Below are 19,378 nucleotides of genomic sequence, written 5' to 3' on the forward strand. Positions count from 1 at the left end.
TTGGTTTCCTTTCTTCTGATTTATTTTTGAAATGATTCAATATGTTGTAGTGAATGCAGATTATAAGTTAGGGCAAACAAATCACTACAAAACAGTTAAATTTTAAAGAAATGTTTCTTGTAATATTTTAGATTATCACTGTACTATTTAAATAATGTTGTTAAATTTGCATCAGATATGAGATAAATTGTAGATATTTGCATGGTTCAAAACTTTACATTTTTGTAAAGAAAACTTGTTAATCTGTTAGGCCACACACATATAGAATTATTTTTTTAGATTCTCGATCTTCTAGCATAAAAAAAATATATGTAAAGATAATCATGTTGTTTTTATTATTTTTGTTGCTTTTTACTTAATTGATTTTAATTACAATCATCTTTAGAAACATGAAATTAAATGGAAAGAACAAATGCCACACGGGAAACAAATGGGAATTAGCACTATGTGGCATTTTTCAGGTAATTGACGAAAAAATCAATTAAAATCTTATTTTTATGACGAAAGAATAAATGCAACTGTAAGATTTTGCAAATATGTCTAATTTCGTAACAGGGAGTTTAACTTTTCCAGAATAAAAGATCAAAAATATTAGATAAACAGCTTATACATTGAAATTGTATGTTGCACACAATAAATGATTATATAAGAGAATAATATGAGTGACAAGTTCAACACAGACTTCTTTTTTCTCTCAGTAATAAAACTGACAATAGCACTATTTTATGAGAATTGATTTCCATCTTATTTAGACATCTGTTGCTCATGTACTTTTTAACATTTATATCTCAAGTAAAATGTTACACGCTTTCTCTTTTCTAAATGAATCATTTTGGGCACAGTTTCATTTCTTATGGATTTTATCAGATATATTGAACAGTTGTAATTTGGCGTATGTTGATTGTTCAGTGGCAAATATTACATTCATACTATTACAATTTTGGAAAGATATTACTAGTAACCAAGCAATCATGACATAGTAAGTGTAACATTTCTCCATCTGTCTGCTTATATTTCATTCAATAGTTAGCATTGAAAAGTTTTCTATATTTTAGTTTAAATAGCAGTTTTGATTGAATATTATCCTTATAATCTTAGAATCAAAAGTGTCAAAAACTTTGAATGAAGAAAGAGACCTTAGCTAAGTAACAAGTTCCTAGTAATCAAGGGCTATAAGGTCAAACTGGTTGGGTCAGTACATCTACTGTGAAGATTCAGATGGAACCACATACTTTAAGAGTTGGTGAATATATCCTGGAACCACATACTGTAAAGCGCTGGAAAATTTATCCTGAGTTTCATGTATGCTGTACCGAAAATCATACTCAGAATCAAAGAAGTTGCCTTGGAGTTTTTTTTTATACTTTCACAGATGGCAGTGATGTCATATGCATCAACAATGTATAATTTTGTGATTATATGAGGTCAGTTTATGGGGAACCACTAGAAGTAGGTGAATGATATTTGGTATGTAGTTGTATGAGCACATCATATACATGGAGATAATTTGGTCCTGTCCCCTCAGTCATGGTCTGTTGACTTTGAAACTGTTTAAGTTCACTGTTTAAGTATAGTTTATGTATCAAAGTCATATGAAACGAGTGACTGGTGAAAAATAATGTTTATCCAATTCTTGAACCAATGCATATATATATCATAAAATTAGTCTTCTGTGCATGATTTTATCATTTTTTACGTAAACGTATCGTATATTCTTCATTTTTATTTCTCTCTGTCTGTTATGATGTGAAAATATGGCAGCTCATTAATTGCCGTATTTTAAAGCCATAGTTTACCAACTGTCACCTTATAGTAAACAATCAACAAAGAAGCATGGATATTTAGCAAGTGTATAACATGTGCAATCAGATAATAGTTTATTTTAGTGACAGATCCATGCGTATTGCGATCATAGGATTTTTATGAGAACTTGAAGGGTCACATTATGGTCACTTGCATACGGAAAATATGTTGTCGACTTGCTTCCTGGAAGCAAGCAATTAAAAAAAAATAAAGTAAATGTGGACAAATTAACGAATTTCTTCAAAAAAGCATATGCATCAATTTTTTTATGCCCCATTTATGGGCATTATGTTTTCTGGTCTGTGCATCTGTTCGTTCGTCTGTTCGTTAGTTTGTCTGTTCATCCTCCAGGTTAAAGTTTTTTGTCAAGGTAGTTTTTGATGAAGTTCACAGAAGTTCAATCAACTTGAAACTTAGTACAGATGTTTTTCTAATTTGAATGCCAAATTAGAGATTTTCCCCCATTTTCACTGTCCACTGAACATAGAAAATTATAGTACAGACGGGGCATCAGTGTTCTGGGGACATGTTCTTGTTTAATTTAAGGTTTCATATGACTTTAAGTTTAAGTTTGTCTTAAAGGTTATAGGACGACAAGTTAAGGACACCACTTATAACAAGTCAATGGTATCTAGTTTAACAGATTCTAGTATTCAGTTTTTTATACATTGGCATTTCTGATTTTTATAGAGATTATTAAGTCCTGCACCTAAAGTCATCGTAACTGACTTTAAATGGTTTGCATAGATAGTAAACATGTTTAGATATTGCAATTTGGGTTTCAATATTTATTATACTATCAAAATAACAAAAAGGCAAGACATATATCTCTGTGTCAACATATTTATATTCCATGCATAAAGTAAGAGTACATTTTAGTGGACTATTGCTAATAAATCTTCAAATTAGTGATATAATGTCAGTGAAAAAAAATCAGTTTTGAACAGTATTTTAATCTTCACTGCTATACAATAATAGGGTATTTGCATGACTATTGGTGAAAACTATCTCTCATAGAATGTATTTTACTTGCAATCTTGGAACAACATTCAAAAATATGCATACATTAACCCTGTATTACTAGATGGTCCCTTCAAAAAACTACTATATCTCTATGTGCATCATGGTGACTGGAATGTCTCAGTACTGGGAATTACATGATGACTGCATCCTAAATACCAAGAGGTTTTTGGAACTCATTGGTCTTCTGGTCCAGTCATTGTTCAAACATTACTGGTACAGTCAGTGTTTTGCAATCTTACAAAATGAGTATTCCAATTAACTATGTGGAAAATTTGGTGTTTATAGCAGATTTCCCCCTTTTAGCTTTTTTAGACTAGAAAAATTAGAATCTGACAATTCTGACCAAATTTCTTACATCTACACTGGTCATTTAGTACAGTAATTGATGACATTTCTCTGGACCAAACCAGTGATTACTGGACATTGCCAAATGTCTGACAGACATTGGGAAAGATTGGAATACAGGTTATCTACTCCTAGAAAATAATCCACTTTCAATGGTTCCTTATAGTTATAACTGGAAATATTTACACATTTTGTTTCAAGAAATATAAGAATAACTTAATTGGAATTATCAATATTTTTATGCCCCACCTACGATAGTAGAGGGGCATTATGTTTTCTGGTCTGTGCCTCCGTTCGTCCGTCCGCTTCAGGTTAAAGTTTTTGGTCAAGGTAGTTTTTGAAGAAGTTGAAGTCCAATCAACTTGAAACTTAGTACACTTGTTCCCCATGATATGATCTTTCTAATTTTAATGCCAAATTATAGTTATGACCCCAATTTCATGGTCCACTGAACATAGAAAATGATAGTGTGAAGTTCAGATTAAAGTTTTTGGTCAAGGTAGTTTTTGATGAAGTTAAAGTTACATCAACTTGAAACTTAGTACACATGTTCCCTATGATATGATCTTTCTAATTTTAATTCCAAATTAAAGTTTTGACCCCAATTCCACGGTCCACTGAACATAGACAATGTTAGTGCGAGTGGGGCATTCGTGTACTATGGACACATTCTTGTTTACATTAAAAACAGTCAAAGATAAAGATAATGTGTATGTTGCTAATTGAATTAAACCCTGTACCAGTAATGTAAATAAATGATAACAATTTAATAATTAGTGATGAATAACATTGGTATCCTTTGGAAATTTTTCTTTCTCTTGAGATCAAAATAAATAACTTTGTAATATAATTTGAAAAACTTTTAGTGTTTTGTTTATTTGGAATTTTTGGTGTTTAATGCAGATTTTCCCCCTTCTAATCTGGTTTAGCTTTTTTAGACTAGAAAAATTAGAATCTGACATTTCATACAGTCATACCTGACCATTGTTGAAGGTTGAATGTTAACCTCCAGATGTGTTTGACTGTTTTTGTCATTTGGTTTCTGTCTCATTGACATTAACCCTACATTTCCTTATACAGTGAAACCTGATTAAACCGAACCCTGAACAAACAGGAAACCTGTCTAATCCAAACTTGTTTTGAAGACCAATCATATCACATTTTATGCATTGTGAACCTGATGAAACCGAATACCTGTCAAAACCGAATAAAATTTCAAGTCCCGAAAGGGTTTGGTTTAGTCTGGTTTCACTGTAATTATATATTTATATAGAGTGTTTTAGTCCCCCACTTCCAGGTTATAAGCTGGTAAAAATAGTTATTTTAAATTGATTTTCAAAGTTTTCATGCTCTTTTAATTTCCATGAACAAACTTAATACAGTAATCCCTTTGTGATAGAACAAAATTATAGCATTTGTCACACAAGATCATTATGTCAAAGGATACAAAATGTTAATCTGGATTTCATTTAGAAAAAAAACAGTAATCATTATATAAAATGTCACGTTTATACATGCATGCTTCTCTCAGCTGTTTTTTTTAATTTATAAGAAGTCAATTACTAAAGGTTGTGTATTTTGATTCTAAAGAAAGAAGAATTTATATATATTGAATGCAAAATAGACATGTAAATATTGTAGAACAGTTATTATTGTTATTATTAGAAGTAGTGATATTAGATTAAAAGTTATAGATAGGCCATGTGCTAAAGAGATGTGACACAATTACCATTGAAACAACTACCACCAGAGACCAAAGAACAAGGAATTAAAATTTCCCTATTGTCCACTGTTCATAGAAAAAAAAGATCTGTTGGATTGTTCTGATACTAGGTATGAAGCTTTGTATGAAAATTAAAACAAATATTTTTTGTTAGGAAGATTCTTGTTTGAAATACTGCAATAGATGTGAATGCATAAAAGGATATTATTACCAAACATAAGGTAAAGTACTTTAAGCACTGGCTTTCAGGTACAGAATATTGGGTGTTTTCTTTCCTGTCTTGTACATGCACAATACTAACATTAATTCACTACTGCACACTCTCAGAACATAGTTTTGTATGCCAAGCCTATTATGGCCAATGCTGAACTTATCCATTATGTTGAAACTATATAAAAACCGCAAAGAACAGGCTATTATTTGAACTTGGAATTATTTTTAATTATGGAATTTGCATAATTTCTTGTGCTTGAAATTTTTAATAAATTTCATGTTTATTTGGAATTATAATGTTTTGAGCAGTAATCGAACACTTTCCATAAAATGTATTTTGTATAGTGTTGTGCTCGGCACAGTGCATTCTATTGAAAATGTGCTATCTTCTTAATAATAGAAAGTGTAACGTGCGCAGCACAGAGCATTAAAGTACAGAATAAACATGGAATTTATTAAAAATCTCAAGTACAAGAAATTATGCAAATACCATCATTAAAAATAATTCCAAGTTCAAATAATAGCCTGTTAAATCTAAATGTCCAATAAATTCAAAGTTTTCCATAAGAATGTATGCAGATTTTGTCAGAACCACAACATCAAATAGCCATAAAATGGACCTTTCATGCTAGTTTGAATAAATGTTTTTGGTGTACACAATGTTAGTCAGTTCAAGGTCAATGAAAAAAATGAACAATAAGCATTGATAGAAAAATTGCTGAATGTCAGCATCCATTAATATCGGGCACAAATTATCTTTACTTTGTATGAATTCCGTTCAAATCAAGAATAAATTGAAATTATTTATTTTGCAAAAAACATGTACCAGTAAATATGCTTTTTAGGCCTGTCCTCATTAGTAGAAGGGCATTATGGTTTCTAATCTGGGTGGCTTTTTTGTGAACACAAATTGTTGTAATGGTTTTGCATGATGCGTTATTGATAGCTTGTACAGCTTGAAATGTCTCTTGTGATTTGCAGAGTGAATGTCCTGACAAGTGTTCAGTGTTTCTTAACTTGTCTACAACTTTCTTTTATAATGATCATAATCTGAAATAAATTGATTGATAGTCATTGGAAATTCATCTGTTGATTTTTAGTTTGAATTATTCCTTGGTGTCATATGATATTTGAACCTTTTGAAAAAGACCCTGGGGTCCAAATATCAAATGGAAAAACAACTCCAGCTTATAACTTTTCAATTATATATTTGAAATCACCAACCTTTTAGAAATTTTAACCTCAGATAGTTGAATTGGATAAAAATTATTGTAGAATGTGACTTCAAAAAGTACAATATTGAGTTGGGGAGGTAGGGTCCATCATCATGACGGTGTTCAATAAAAAAAATGGACACATCTTAGCATTCTGTGCGCAGTGTTTTGCTCTTCCTTTTGTATTCAACTAGTATTATTATGCCCCACCTACAATAGTAGAGGGACATTATGTTTTCTGGTCTGTGGGTCCGTTCGTCCTTCCGTTCGCCAGTCCGTCTGTCCGTTCATCTCGATTCAGGTTAAAGTTTTTGGTCAAGGTAGTTTTTGAAAAAGTTGAAGTCAAATCAACTTGAAACTTGGTACACATGTTCCCTATGATATGATCTTTCTAATTTTAATGCCAAATTAGAGTTTTTACCCTAATTTCAGTCCACTGAACATAGAAAATGATAGTGCGAGTGGGGCATCCGTGTACTTGGAACACAGTCTTGTCTGTTCCTTTAAACGCTTTCATGATGTAGGATAATTGTAGTATAGTATAGGTTCAAGAGTGGGTTTTGAAAATGTCATGTTCTTTTATTTGTATGTGTTTCTGTCATAATTATGAAGAAAAAAATATGGTGGTGGATACCCAGACTACATAATTGCCATACAATTTCTTTTACAGAAGATTTATAATTACCAAAAACCTTTTGTTTTGTGTAAATCTTCACTGGTCAATTTGTTCGCTGTCTTATGGACTCGTCTCACAAAACATGTTTAAACCCACTGCTTTTTTTAGCCTGTCCAAAGTCAGGAGCCTCTGGCCTTTGTTAGTCTTGTATTTTTAAGTTTAATTCATATATATTTTTTGGAGTTTAGTACATGTATGACGTCCATTGTCACTGAACACATTTTGTTTAAGGCCATCTGAAGCACGCCCCTGAGTGCTTGATTTTTTAGCTGTGTTGAAGACCCATTGGTGGCCTTTGTCTCTGGGACAATATTCCCCATCTCCATTCTCAATTTTATCATACTTGATTTAGAACTAGATTTAGTGTCTTTATCATTTCTAAGGTCATTGGCTTGTCAGTAGGTCTGCTGGCAGGAAATAAGAATCAGTGGCGGATCAGGGGGGGGGGGGGGGGTTCCTGGTTTGGAACCCCTCTTTTTTTTTGGACGATCTATGCATTTGAATGGGGACATGTAGTTGGAACCCCCCCCCCTTTGTCCTGGATTAGAACCCCCCCCCCCTTTTTTTTTAAAATGGCTGGATCCGCCCCTGAGAATCTTACTATGTCAAAATTTCATTGGTAACAAATAATTGCTGTAACTTTTTCATGCAGTGGGGTTAATTATAAACCTGGACAACATGACAACAAGAGATGAAATGAAGAATCTTTATTTATTGATTGTTTATGGTTTTATTTATCCTTATGAATTTTAAAATGTGAGAATTGCGTCACATTTTAAAGATTATAGATTTAACTGTTGAGAATGGATAGATATAATGATAGCGTAATGTGGTTGAATATGTTTCTTTAATGATCTCGTAGAGTTTAATACATGTATTCTGAAAAGTATTGGCAAGATATCACAGGATCAATGTACCAATTATACCAACATGTGGTTCACTAAAATTTATCCTTCTAATCATGCAGATCTGTTTAAAATACACAAAGAGTTGCAGAAACTGAAAAATAGTTGCATTGTTAAGCTTGGAACCCAATTAAGAAAACCTCAATTAGAAGAGCAATGTTTGAAATACTTTAGTATCTTTGAATAAGTTTGTATTCCAATGCCTATAAAAAAGTATGTTTAAATCTATCCCTATAATTGTTCTTAAAAAATTGTTTGTAAAAAGTGAAGATCTGATAATTTTGAGGTACTGTGGACTTTTTTTTTGTTGGGTACCAATTTTTGGTGGATTTTGTTGGTAAATGTCCAACAAATAAGAAATTCTCTTATAGGAATTCACATATATGCAGACTTTGCAAACCAAAAAATTAAATATCTACAAATATGCAAGTTTTCCTCAATCCCTGAAAAAGTATTACCCATGAAATAAATGAATCCTAAGTATTCTATTTATACTAAACGAATGTTCCATTTTTCGTTGTTTCTTATATTTGAAACCTGATATTAAACTTATGTGCACTAGCTATTTGTAAGCCTTATTGATTATTCTGCATATTTGCATATGGTTTCAAATATTTGGTCATTATGCTTTATAATACAAATTATGTAATACTGTTTTACAAAATAATGTTTTACAGATAAGTTAAACCAGTTTTATGTACTATTGCTGATATATATTTATAACATTTTAACAAAATAAGGGTACTGTGGATTCATTAATTTTCGTGGGTACCAATTTTCGTGAATTAAGAAAAACTTGCATATTCGTGGATATTTAATTTCGTGGTTTTGCTGATGTCTGCATACAAACCTATAGAAAAATTATCATTCGTTGAATATTTAATTTCGTGGTTTGACTGTGCCCACGAAATCCACGAAAATTGGTATCCAACGAATAATAATAAATCCATAGTATGACAAAGCACAATATTCAATCTTATGGTTTTTAAGTTCTATTTTTGCAGTGGTGTACAATATGTTTTGTAAGAATTTGCAGTAAAATAAAAATCAATATTCAAAGTGCTCCACAGGTTCCATGGAACTTGCAAAGAGTTTTAAAGTCTTAGAAAAGGCATAAATCATATATGTTTTAATTAACCAATTCCCTTGTCGTGCAGGCAGTTAAATCTGTCTTAATAATATATTCAAAATTATTTAAAAAACACTTTTGTCAGAGCAGAATTTCTTACAGTCTAGACATTTGTTTCATAAGTTGATGGATTGTTCTATCATATAGATATAAGAACATGTGGTATGATCAGGGCCAACAAGACAACCTTCCATCCAAGTCACAATTTGTAAAAGTATACCATTATATAAGGTTGAAGTACAGTCTTCAACAAGCTTTGTGCTGATTGCATCACTTTGGTTTTAGAGTTACTTTCCTTTATAAAAATACATAACTTATAAAAGATTTTTAAAAAGAGAAAACTTTTTTGTTTCTTTCCAGTAATTAATTTTTTTTTTAAATGTCTTTAATTCCAATTGCTGGTTGGATTTAAATTTAGTGCCACTGCATGCTTGTTTAAGTATCTCTGTATAGGTATTTTTTGAAGAATGTATTAAGGTATGGAAGTGAGGGGGGGGGTCTCTGTTGCTGTGTTAAGCTAGCAGGTACTGAATAAGCTTACCACTGGAGTATAATGAATGTTATATTATTGTGAAGAGTTTAACGAGAGGTTCTGACACCAAGTATATTAGTTGCAGTATGATATAACGACTGACAATTGTTCACACTGCAGAATTAACTCCTAATTAACAGTATGTGATAATGTATTATATACATAATCTGTATAAATATTAAAGATAATTGGCCTGTTGGGTGGTTGGTAATCTAAATTATAAAGGAATGATAGTACCTGTTATTATCGCTATTATAAGTCACAGTCAGATCTGATGTACATGGCATCACTTTTGGCATGTCTTACACTATAGGCATACTTAAATAGATTATCTCTTTACTGAACCAATCTTGGCCAGATTTTCTCTGTACTGAACCCATCTTGGCCTTCTGCGTCTATCCATTGCCTTGAACTTTAGACTGTACAAGCCTAGACTAATTTGAATTATAGTCATAACGTTCAGGGGCGGATCCAGCCATTTTAAAAAAAGGGGGGGGGGGTTCCCAACCCAGTACAAGGGGGAGTTCAAACTATATGTTCCCATTCAAATGCAATGATCATCCAAAAAAAAGGGGATTTCCAACCCCCGGAAACCTCCCCCTGGATACCCCACTGACATTATTCTCCCTAATAAAGTGAATGTTTATTTTTGACTTTCCAAGTAAAATTAAAGGAAAATGTCCTGAATCTGAATGCTAGGTATATATCCCTGTATTTGTCATCCTTGAACCATATGTTGCCTAAGCTGTTTAACTCATCTGACCTCATTGGCCATGTGAGCTATAGCATCTAGGGATCATTTGGTTCAGTTGTTGTTATATCTATCGATTTTATAAAAATAAGATGATGGTTGATTTTCAATGAGACAACTCTCGATTAGACACCAAATGATGTTGAAGTTTAGCAATTATGGATCACCGTAAGGCCTTCATAAAAGGAGAAAATCGCATCTTGATAAGCATCTATAAAAAGCCTCAATTCGACAAGTACCGGTAGTAAGCAATTCAAAAATGAGAACTGAACTGCCTGATGTAAACTTTAAAATAAATCTCCCAATCAAAAACCAATAGACCAAATTCAACCAGTGTCTTGCTCTCGATCTTAGCTATTTTTCATGCTCTTGTCTTTTATCTTTTAAACTATGATATATAAAGGCAGAAACTGTTAGCCCCACAATGTCACCATACAAGATAAAATTAAAATTGAGAATGGAAATGGGGATTGTGTCAAAGAGACAACAACCCGACCATAGAAAAAACAGCAGCAGAAGGTCACCAACAGGTCTTCAATGTAGCGAACTTGTGAGCAATTCAAGCTCTTAAGAACCTCTTGTTTATTATAACTTTAAAGATGGATCACATTCATTGTCAGAATCAATGATTTTCCAATATCAGCCTTTTGAAATGTCATTCCATGGAAGAACAAGGAAATATTTGTTTAACCTTTCATGCTTTTAAAAAAAAAAAAATGATTTCAAACTTGTCAGCAAACTGATTGGTGTCATGTTCTACAATCTTAACATTATAAATTTTAAATTGTCTCATCGTATTATAATTAGACCATGAATGAGATATTATGGTTGATGCTACATGCAATAACAGGCTGTCCCTGAGAATGTCTAAACCTTTATTTTTAGAGACAACCATAAATTGTCAGTTAAATATTTTTAAAGTTATAACTTTTCTTATACCAAGCCTGTTATTTTTGCTAATTGGAAATTTGATATAGTCAGTTATTTTGTTCACTGATAAGGAAATAATCAAAAAGAGAATTCAATGTGTATTTGGAGGAAAGAATATATATATATAATGCAGTTGCACAAATATTGCATTATTTTTATCAGGGAATGATTCGTCTCAAACCAGAGACACTTGGTCTTGAACTTTTAGTGAGCTGTGAGCTTATGATCCATAATTTGACTTCTCAATGAGGTCTCAATGTGACTTTGTGAAGGACAGCAATAAAGCAATGTTCTATTGCTTTGTAGATAAATATAAAACGATGTGGTATAAATACCAATGAGACTGAACTCTCTGTCCAAGTCACAGTTTTTAAAAAGTAAACCATTATAGGTCAAACCATCAAAGTAAGGTCTTCAACACAGAGCCTTGGCTCACTCTGAACAGCAAGCTATAAAGGGCCCCAAAAATGGTGGAAAACAATTTAAACAGGAAAACCAAGGGTCTAATCTATAAAAAAAAATGAGAAACACTTATGAACCACACCAACAAACGACAACCACTGAACAACAGGTTCCTGACTTAGGACTGGTGCAAATAAATGCAGCAGGTTTAAGCATTTTAACATGGGTACCAACCTTCATTTGTACCTGAATGTAGCATCACAACATTAAAATACACACTATAAATTATCATTGAAATGACTTAACTCAGTTATTAAACAAATAAATAAATATAGATTCTACAACTGCATCGAGTGTGATACGATATTTATCCACTCAATTAAGACAGTTAAATATTCAAAATTTAAATGTCCAGAGTGGATAAATATCGTATTACACGAGATTTGGTGGTAGAATCTGTTTCTCTAATGATTTTCAAACAATATGCAGGCAAAAGTATTCCTTATTTTCGAATGATCTGCAAAAAGATGTGTTCTTTCTATGTGACGTCATCAGGCATGGTCGACTTTTTTCATGCCGTCACAATAGAAAATTCAGAGGAAAGCAAGAAAATTCTATGTCATAATTGGATTTTAACCAATGAAGAACTGAGATCAATCGAACCACACGTTGATTAAATTTTGTTATACAATGGGCGCGGAAAGGGATAAATTGACGAATAGTTAGAGAAAGCTATATATATTACAGGAGATGGAATGTCTTTAGGTTGCTGAACTTCTGACACTAGGATCAAATTTTATGAAAAATAATAATCCAGTATGCAAGTGAAATTAGATTTTTGTTTTTTGATAATTTTTTTGATTTTTTAATAATTTTTAATTTCAGGAATCCCAAGCATCACAAATGGAAGCTAATTGTATAGGAGACAGTATTGACCTAGATGATGACTCTATGATAGAAATTCCAAGTACTGTAGATAGGGGAGAGAACCCAGAGACTGCTTCTGCAAGACTAGATGAACATATTGGTTGGGATCGGAAGATAGAATACTTGCTTGCCTGTTGTGGTTTTGTTACTAGTTTTGAAACAATAGTCAAATTTCCATATTTGTCTCTTAAATATGGTGGCGGTAAGTGAAGAAAAAACATTTGCACATGTACATGATTGAGAAATTTACAGGAGCCTGAGGAGGTATCATTAAAATGCAAGCTTAGCAATTTTAATGTAGCCTTATCAAAAATCAAATGTTAAAGCTATTAGATATTAGATTGCAGTAGGAATGACCATAAGAGATGAAACATTTAAGATATTCATGAAGTTACATGTCATTGAAATTTTGTGAAAGAATTGTTTTGACTTTGCCAACATTTCTCAATAATTTCAACAATGGATCTACATTGAATGCTGTTATAAAATGAGATTGTTTATAATTGTTAATGAAGTTTGTTTCATTTAGATGTTAATGAATTATGTTTCATTTAGACACGTGTGATTAGATCAAATCAAATTTAAATAATATGCATTTAATATTTACATCTGGATGTTAAACAATCTTTAATCAACCAATCAATTCAACATTGTTGAATAGTTGAGTGACATAGAATACTAAATGTTTTTTTTCTACAAAATCATAAAAGATCAGTATTTCTTGACTTTTATCTTTTTGTTTATTTTATAGTTGTTTTTGTGCTTTACACTATTCAGATGAGGCAAACCCTTTACAAGTGAATTGTACAGCTCTTATTTTGTGCTGTTACACCAATGTCTCAGGTTAAATACAGAGTTTAGTGCTCTCTTACATTTTCAACCTTACTATATATATATACACACTGTGAATTTACATGTCCAAATTAAGGAAAATGTAAAACAGTGATTTTCCTTGGTTGCTGTCTCTGTTATATCTGTTTTTATGCCCACCTGTGATAGTAGAGGGACATTATGTTTTCTGGTCTGTGTGTCCGTTCGTTCGTTGTACCGTGCGTCCGTTCATCCCGCTTCAGGTTAAAGTTTTTGGTCAAGGTAGTTTTTGATGAAGTTGAAGTTCCAATCAACTTGAAACTTAGTACACGTGTTCTCCATGAGATGATCTTTCTAATTTTAATGCCAAATTAAAGTATTGACCCCAATTTCACGGTCCACTGAACATGTAAAATGATAGTGCAAGTGTACTATGGACACATTCTTGTTTGTTTGTATTTTTATCACAATTATGTCATTGGTTTTTTTTTCAATTGAATTATTTACATTTTGTCATTTCAAGGTTGCTTTATACCTTACTTTATGTTTGGGATTTTGCTAATTGTTGAAGGCTATATATTGACCTTATCAGCCATTGTTGCTTATATATATACAACAACGTCATTTGGTCTCTGGTTGACAGTTGCTTCATTGGCAATTATACCACATATATGTATATAGCTATTTAGTTCAGTATAATGGTACAATTTATGCTCTTCTTAAACAGTTAATAATGCAAAGTCATTAAATCCAGCTGACCGCAGGGAAAATAGCCTTCCTTGATTTGATAAATATGGATATTAGCACGATGACAGTAATGTATGATGTAAATGATGTGTATATGAATGTTTGAAACATGAAAAATATTCAATTAATCATTGTAGATTATTGATGGATTTCAGAATCGGTCATGTCTGGCATACATTGTATATGACCGTTTCTGGACCCTTGTTCTGGGTCAAATTAAACCAAACATGGCATCTACCCTAATACTATTTAGTATGATTTAAACCTTATTTTACATGATTTCCAAAACCACAGTAGATACAGGTGAGCGACAGGCTCTTCAGAGCCTCTAGTTAATTTTTTCCTTTCTCAAAATTTCAATAATATTATAATATCCCATTCATTTACATTCCGTGCAAATAATTTTCTTTATCTTTGGGATGTAAAAAAAGTGATAAAATTCATGGAGGGTGGTAAAGGGGGGGTGCTTGCATGAAAAAAATGTGAAATAAGACATAATTTCACGTTGAACGTGAAATAATTTCTGTAATGAACGTTGCACGAAAAATAAATACTTTTATGTGAACCTTTTGTGACTGAATCACTGTCTTCTTGTATATATTAACTCTTTGTTTTACTTGATATTCCCGATTAAGTATACACATTTATGATATAATTGGTTTACGGCTTTTAAAAAAGTATTTCTTGACGATCCCTGCCAAGTGTTTGAATTTTATTTGAAAAATACCAAGCACGCAAAATAAGACTTTGAAAATCACGATGCACGTAAAATCAAATAAGCAGAACACGTTGAACGAGACACCCGTCTTGCACGACTGAACGTCAAATAAAAAAGTAAAAACACGTTGAACGTCAAATAAGAAACGGCGATCACGTTGCACAAAAATAACCCTTTTATTACCACCCTCTTCATGTAATTAAGCTTAGTTAAACTCTGAGTCCGACGTTTAATTAATCCTGAAGAAAAGTCATTATATCCAAATGAAAACAATTCTTTTGGGTATATAACTTTGAAATTGACTTTTTTGGCTTATAATTAATAAAAATCATTCATCAAAAAGAAAAGATGAAAATGGAAATTGTTTTCATGAATCAAATATGTTTAAAATGCATACCTGCAAAGTTTTCAAAATGCCCATGGGGGTTTTACGTGCAAAATGGTTCCCATAGTCCCACAAAACCTTCAAGGGGGCCTTCAAATACATGTTAATGTTGTTTTTTTGGCTTCTTCATACTTTAACAAGCCTATAGCCATTGTAAAATTAATTGTTTTGTTTGAAATTGTGGACAAATTTTCTCTTTCAAAATTTCCATTTTGGAGCCTCCATGGGGGAAATCCCCCGCAAATAGTGACAGTTGGCAGGTATGAAAATGTAAAAATTAATAAGAATCAATCTATTTTCACTATTTTGGGACAGGAATAAGAAAAATATCAGGAAATTTAAAATCTATGTGTTTAAAACCTTCTGAGCTGACACCAGTTTGGAATATTTTATGACTCTTTTTAGGTGATCTGCTCAGAAATAAAAATTATATAGTTTGTGTGTTTATATGATTTTTTGACGAATAAACATTTTAAATTGAAAACTAACTGCAAACATTTAGATTTTGTTTGTTTGTACATTTCGTAGACCCAGTTTTTTTTTTTTTTTTTTTTTTTTTAAGTATTTTACAGGTTCTAAAACTAAATGTTCTACTAACTCTATTAATATTACAAGTAATGCCTCAAGTGCATAAGGAAAAGATACCTCCAAAGTATAAAATGCAAACACTATCAATTAAGTAAGCCAATAAACAATTAAACACAGACAATACAAAGCACTGTTCTAACGACTTTTGCTTTTAATTTTTTCCTGTGCATGTTATGATTTTGATGAAGTGGTTGATACACCATATAATTTCTTTCTATTATACAGACCTTTAAAGGACTCAATATTAATTTCAATGAACTTGAATCTTTTGAAATAGAAAATCAAGTTGAAATTAAACATCAAAGATAAATGCACTCTTAAATTAATTTTAGAACCATGTTTTTCCTGAAATTAAGTGTTATGAGAACAAGTATTACATGTAAGGCATAAGAGACAATTCTAGCATACAGAACTATAGGCCGAATTTACAAAAGACCGGGAACATTCTCCTGTTATTTTAGGAAATGATGGTGTATTAAAAGTACAACAACAATGTCCCGTTCTTTATTTCAATTATTTATCAAATTTGAATGCAATTATTTAACATTGTCAATATGCATCATGGGGAGTTAAAACAATCTTTTTATTAGACGGTCTTTCTGACCTTCCTTTCAATGACTGTAATCAAGTTTTACATCTCAGTTCATCTCTCAGATAATGTTTGTCCCATAATTGCCATATCTTTTTTATACTTACATACTCCACTAAAAGCTGATCACTATAAAAAAGAAATCCGAAAGTTATATTTCATTATCATGATCGAGTATAGTTTGATATGGGTCCCTGTGAGGACAACATTCTTAATTTTTTTTACAGATGTTTTAAAATAAAAATTTTATACATTTAAATTTAATATGAGTATGTTGATCTAAAAATAAGGAGATGTGAAATTACTTCTGAATAAGATAGCTATCCAAAATAGTCCAGATAAAAGAAACTACAAATTACCATATGGCCTTCAACAATGAGCACAACCCATACTGTAAAGTAAGCTATTAAAATCATGACTAAGACAATATGAGAAACAAGTCCAATTCTAATCATGAAAAACCAACAACCTGATTAATGGCAAAATGATAAAAGAAAAAGAAAAACACATATGACAGACAGCAACAATTAAAACATCTGAAATATAAGCTCCCTTCTTAATGAACATGCACATTCAGAGTGTTGTGGGGTTATAAACATGTTCATGAGCACTCAGCCCTCCCTGTTTTACTTTATGGGGTTGAAATTCTTTGCAGTTGGAACTTGGATAGTATAGTGCATGTTTTGAAAAAAAAACATATTGAATAAGTTGACACTGAACAGTCATTAGTCAGTCTTTAAATTGTTCTTCCATTCAGTATATATCTTATCAAAGTTCCTGACTTCATGATATACATGTACTGTAAACCAAAACTTTTTTGGTGGATGTGTTTATAGCCCTTTCCTGCCATATCTTAGCAGCAATTTATTTTTAATGATTTCCAAAAAAAAACCAACTTTGTGTATTTATATTAGGGAAGAAGTTTTACATATACATTTTGTACATAACAAGTTACTTTCAATTTATTTTTCTGGTCTAAAAAAAACTTGGGAAAATAAGTTGGTTTACAATATGCAGAAAACAAAAAAATGAACGTATACATGTAATGTGAATCTGATTAACTGAACTGAAATTTATCATGAAAATATTATTTTATTTTAGGTGTGTTCTTTGTGGTTTATTTGGTGCTGATGCTGGTGTTTGGATTTCCCCTTTTATATTTAGAAATGATTCTAGGACAATATGCTAGAGGTGGACCAATCACAGCATGGGGTGTTCTGCCATTAATGAAAGGTAATGCAACTCCTGTAGTTTTATTTGTGTATATATTGAACAGGGGTTGTAGTTTAGGGATTGGTAGATTACATATTTATAGTCTAATCACTCATCCATAGTTATGATTTATGAAAACGAACCTGCTACCCTTTATACTTTCTTTCACAGATTCATATTTTGAATGTCAGGTATCTCAAGAGGTGCTTGGACCACTCAAACAAGACACATCTAATTTGAACATGCATTTTATATTATTTCTATAAAAAAATAAAAACACCCAGTGAATTGCATCGTCTTTCAGTATTCTTTAATTGTCTAATTGGAAAAAAGGATATAGGGTATCTAGCTGTGATTCAAAATCGATACATGCACAACAATAAAAATCAAAAAAACAAACAAATAAAAAGCAAAGGAACAGTTTTTTTATTGCTGATTTATAGTAAATCTGTTGATACAGAATAGTAGTATACATTAAAAATATATAATATTATTTTGTAGGTATAGGAGTATGTATGGTGTGTGTGTCAGGAGCCATGAGTTTTTGTTGTAACATGACAACAGTGTGGTCTTTCTTCATGTTTTTCATATCAATTTGTTCAGATCAGTCGTGGAATTGTACATATCAAGGTACTTATACTTTTACAACTTGCAGTACATCAGCTGAAATAAGTTTAATTTGTGACCTAGTTTCATCTAATAGATAAGCTTGAATATAGTGCAAAAAAGTGGCAATAACATAGCTAAGAAACCATCAAGTTTTATTAGTAAAAATTAACTGACAATTGAAAGGCAAAAAATCGTAAAACAAAAATCTAGTATTTTATACAATGAAAAGTTCACAACGAGCTATTACTGCATTAAACCTGTACGTATACTTTTCATCAAACATTAATAAAGTTAAAAGAGTAAAGAATGACTAACATGACATTACTGTTGTACTTTGGCCTAACAAGAGTTTATGATTGCCTTTAAAAGTACACATTGATTCTGCTTGGCAATTTTCAAAAATATTCTCCTGAAACCATAAGGCAAAATGTTTTTAAGCTGTAGAGATTTGATATATAAAAAAAAAATCATTTTGTAGTCATCATACCAAAGCAAATAAGGAGTAAAATTGCTTTGTGACTCATTCTGGCTCATCTTAGCCTCCAGATTGTTATGTGATGTTATTTGTTGCTGACAACTCTAGGACATATGGATTTGACTTTAGACTTTGTACCTTTCTATTGTTATAAAAATATGATGATGAGGTATGTTAGTCTATGAAACAACTATACACAAAAGATCATACATTGGCGGAACCAGAGGGGTGTTCAAAGGGTTGGAACCCCCCTTTTTTTGGCCGATCAATGCATTTGAATGGGGACATATAGTTGGAACCCCCCTTTTGTCCTGGGTTGGGAACCCCCTTTTTAAAATGGCTGGATCCGCCCCTGTCATATGAAGTGGAAGTATGCAATTAGGAGCAATCATATAGCCACAAACAATGAGAAAAACCCATACTGTATATTCGCCTATAAAAGGCTTCACCATGACAAATATGAAACTTACAATTGAGAAAACAGCCTAATTTATAGCAAAACAATTCACGAAAAGCAAATATGAGAGACATGAACCAATGAATACCACCCAACAACAGGCTCCTGACTTGGGATAGGCACATAAAGATTGTTGCTGGGTTAAACATGTTTTTGAGCGCTCAACCCTCTCCTTAACCTGGACAGTGTCATAACAGCAGAACATGAGAACAACT

The 19,378-nt window shown here is 31.8% G+C and overlaps 1 protein-coding gene across 1 annotated transcript in view; it reads left to right on the forward strand.

Annotated features, from left to right (window-relative positions):
• LOC143041909 (uncharacterized) overlaps window positions 1-19,378 on the forward strand; it is a 114,154-nt gene that overhangs the window by 40,448 nt on the left and 54,328 nt on the right. The window contains exons 2-4 of the mRNA XM_076214046.1: window positions 12,532-12,775; window positions 17,512-17,643; window positions 18,124-18,252. Of these exons, the coding sequence (XP_076070161.1) occupies window positions 12,532-12,775; window positions 17,512-17,643; window positions 18,124-18,252 (505 nt within the window). The remainder of the gene's footprint in view (window positions 1-12,531; window positions 12,776-17,511; window positions 17,644-18,123; window positions 18,253-19,378) is intronic.

The sequence above is a fragment of the Mytilus galloprovincialis genome, chromosome 8, assembly GCF_965363235.1.
Source record: "Mytilus galloprovincialis chromosome 8, xbMytGall1.hap1.1, whole genome shotgun sequence".
Lineage (NCBI taxonomy): Eukaryota > Metazoa > Mollusca > Bivalvia > Mytilida > Mytilidae > Mytilus > Mytilus galloprovincialis.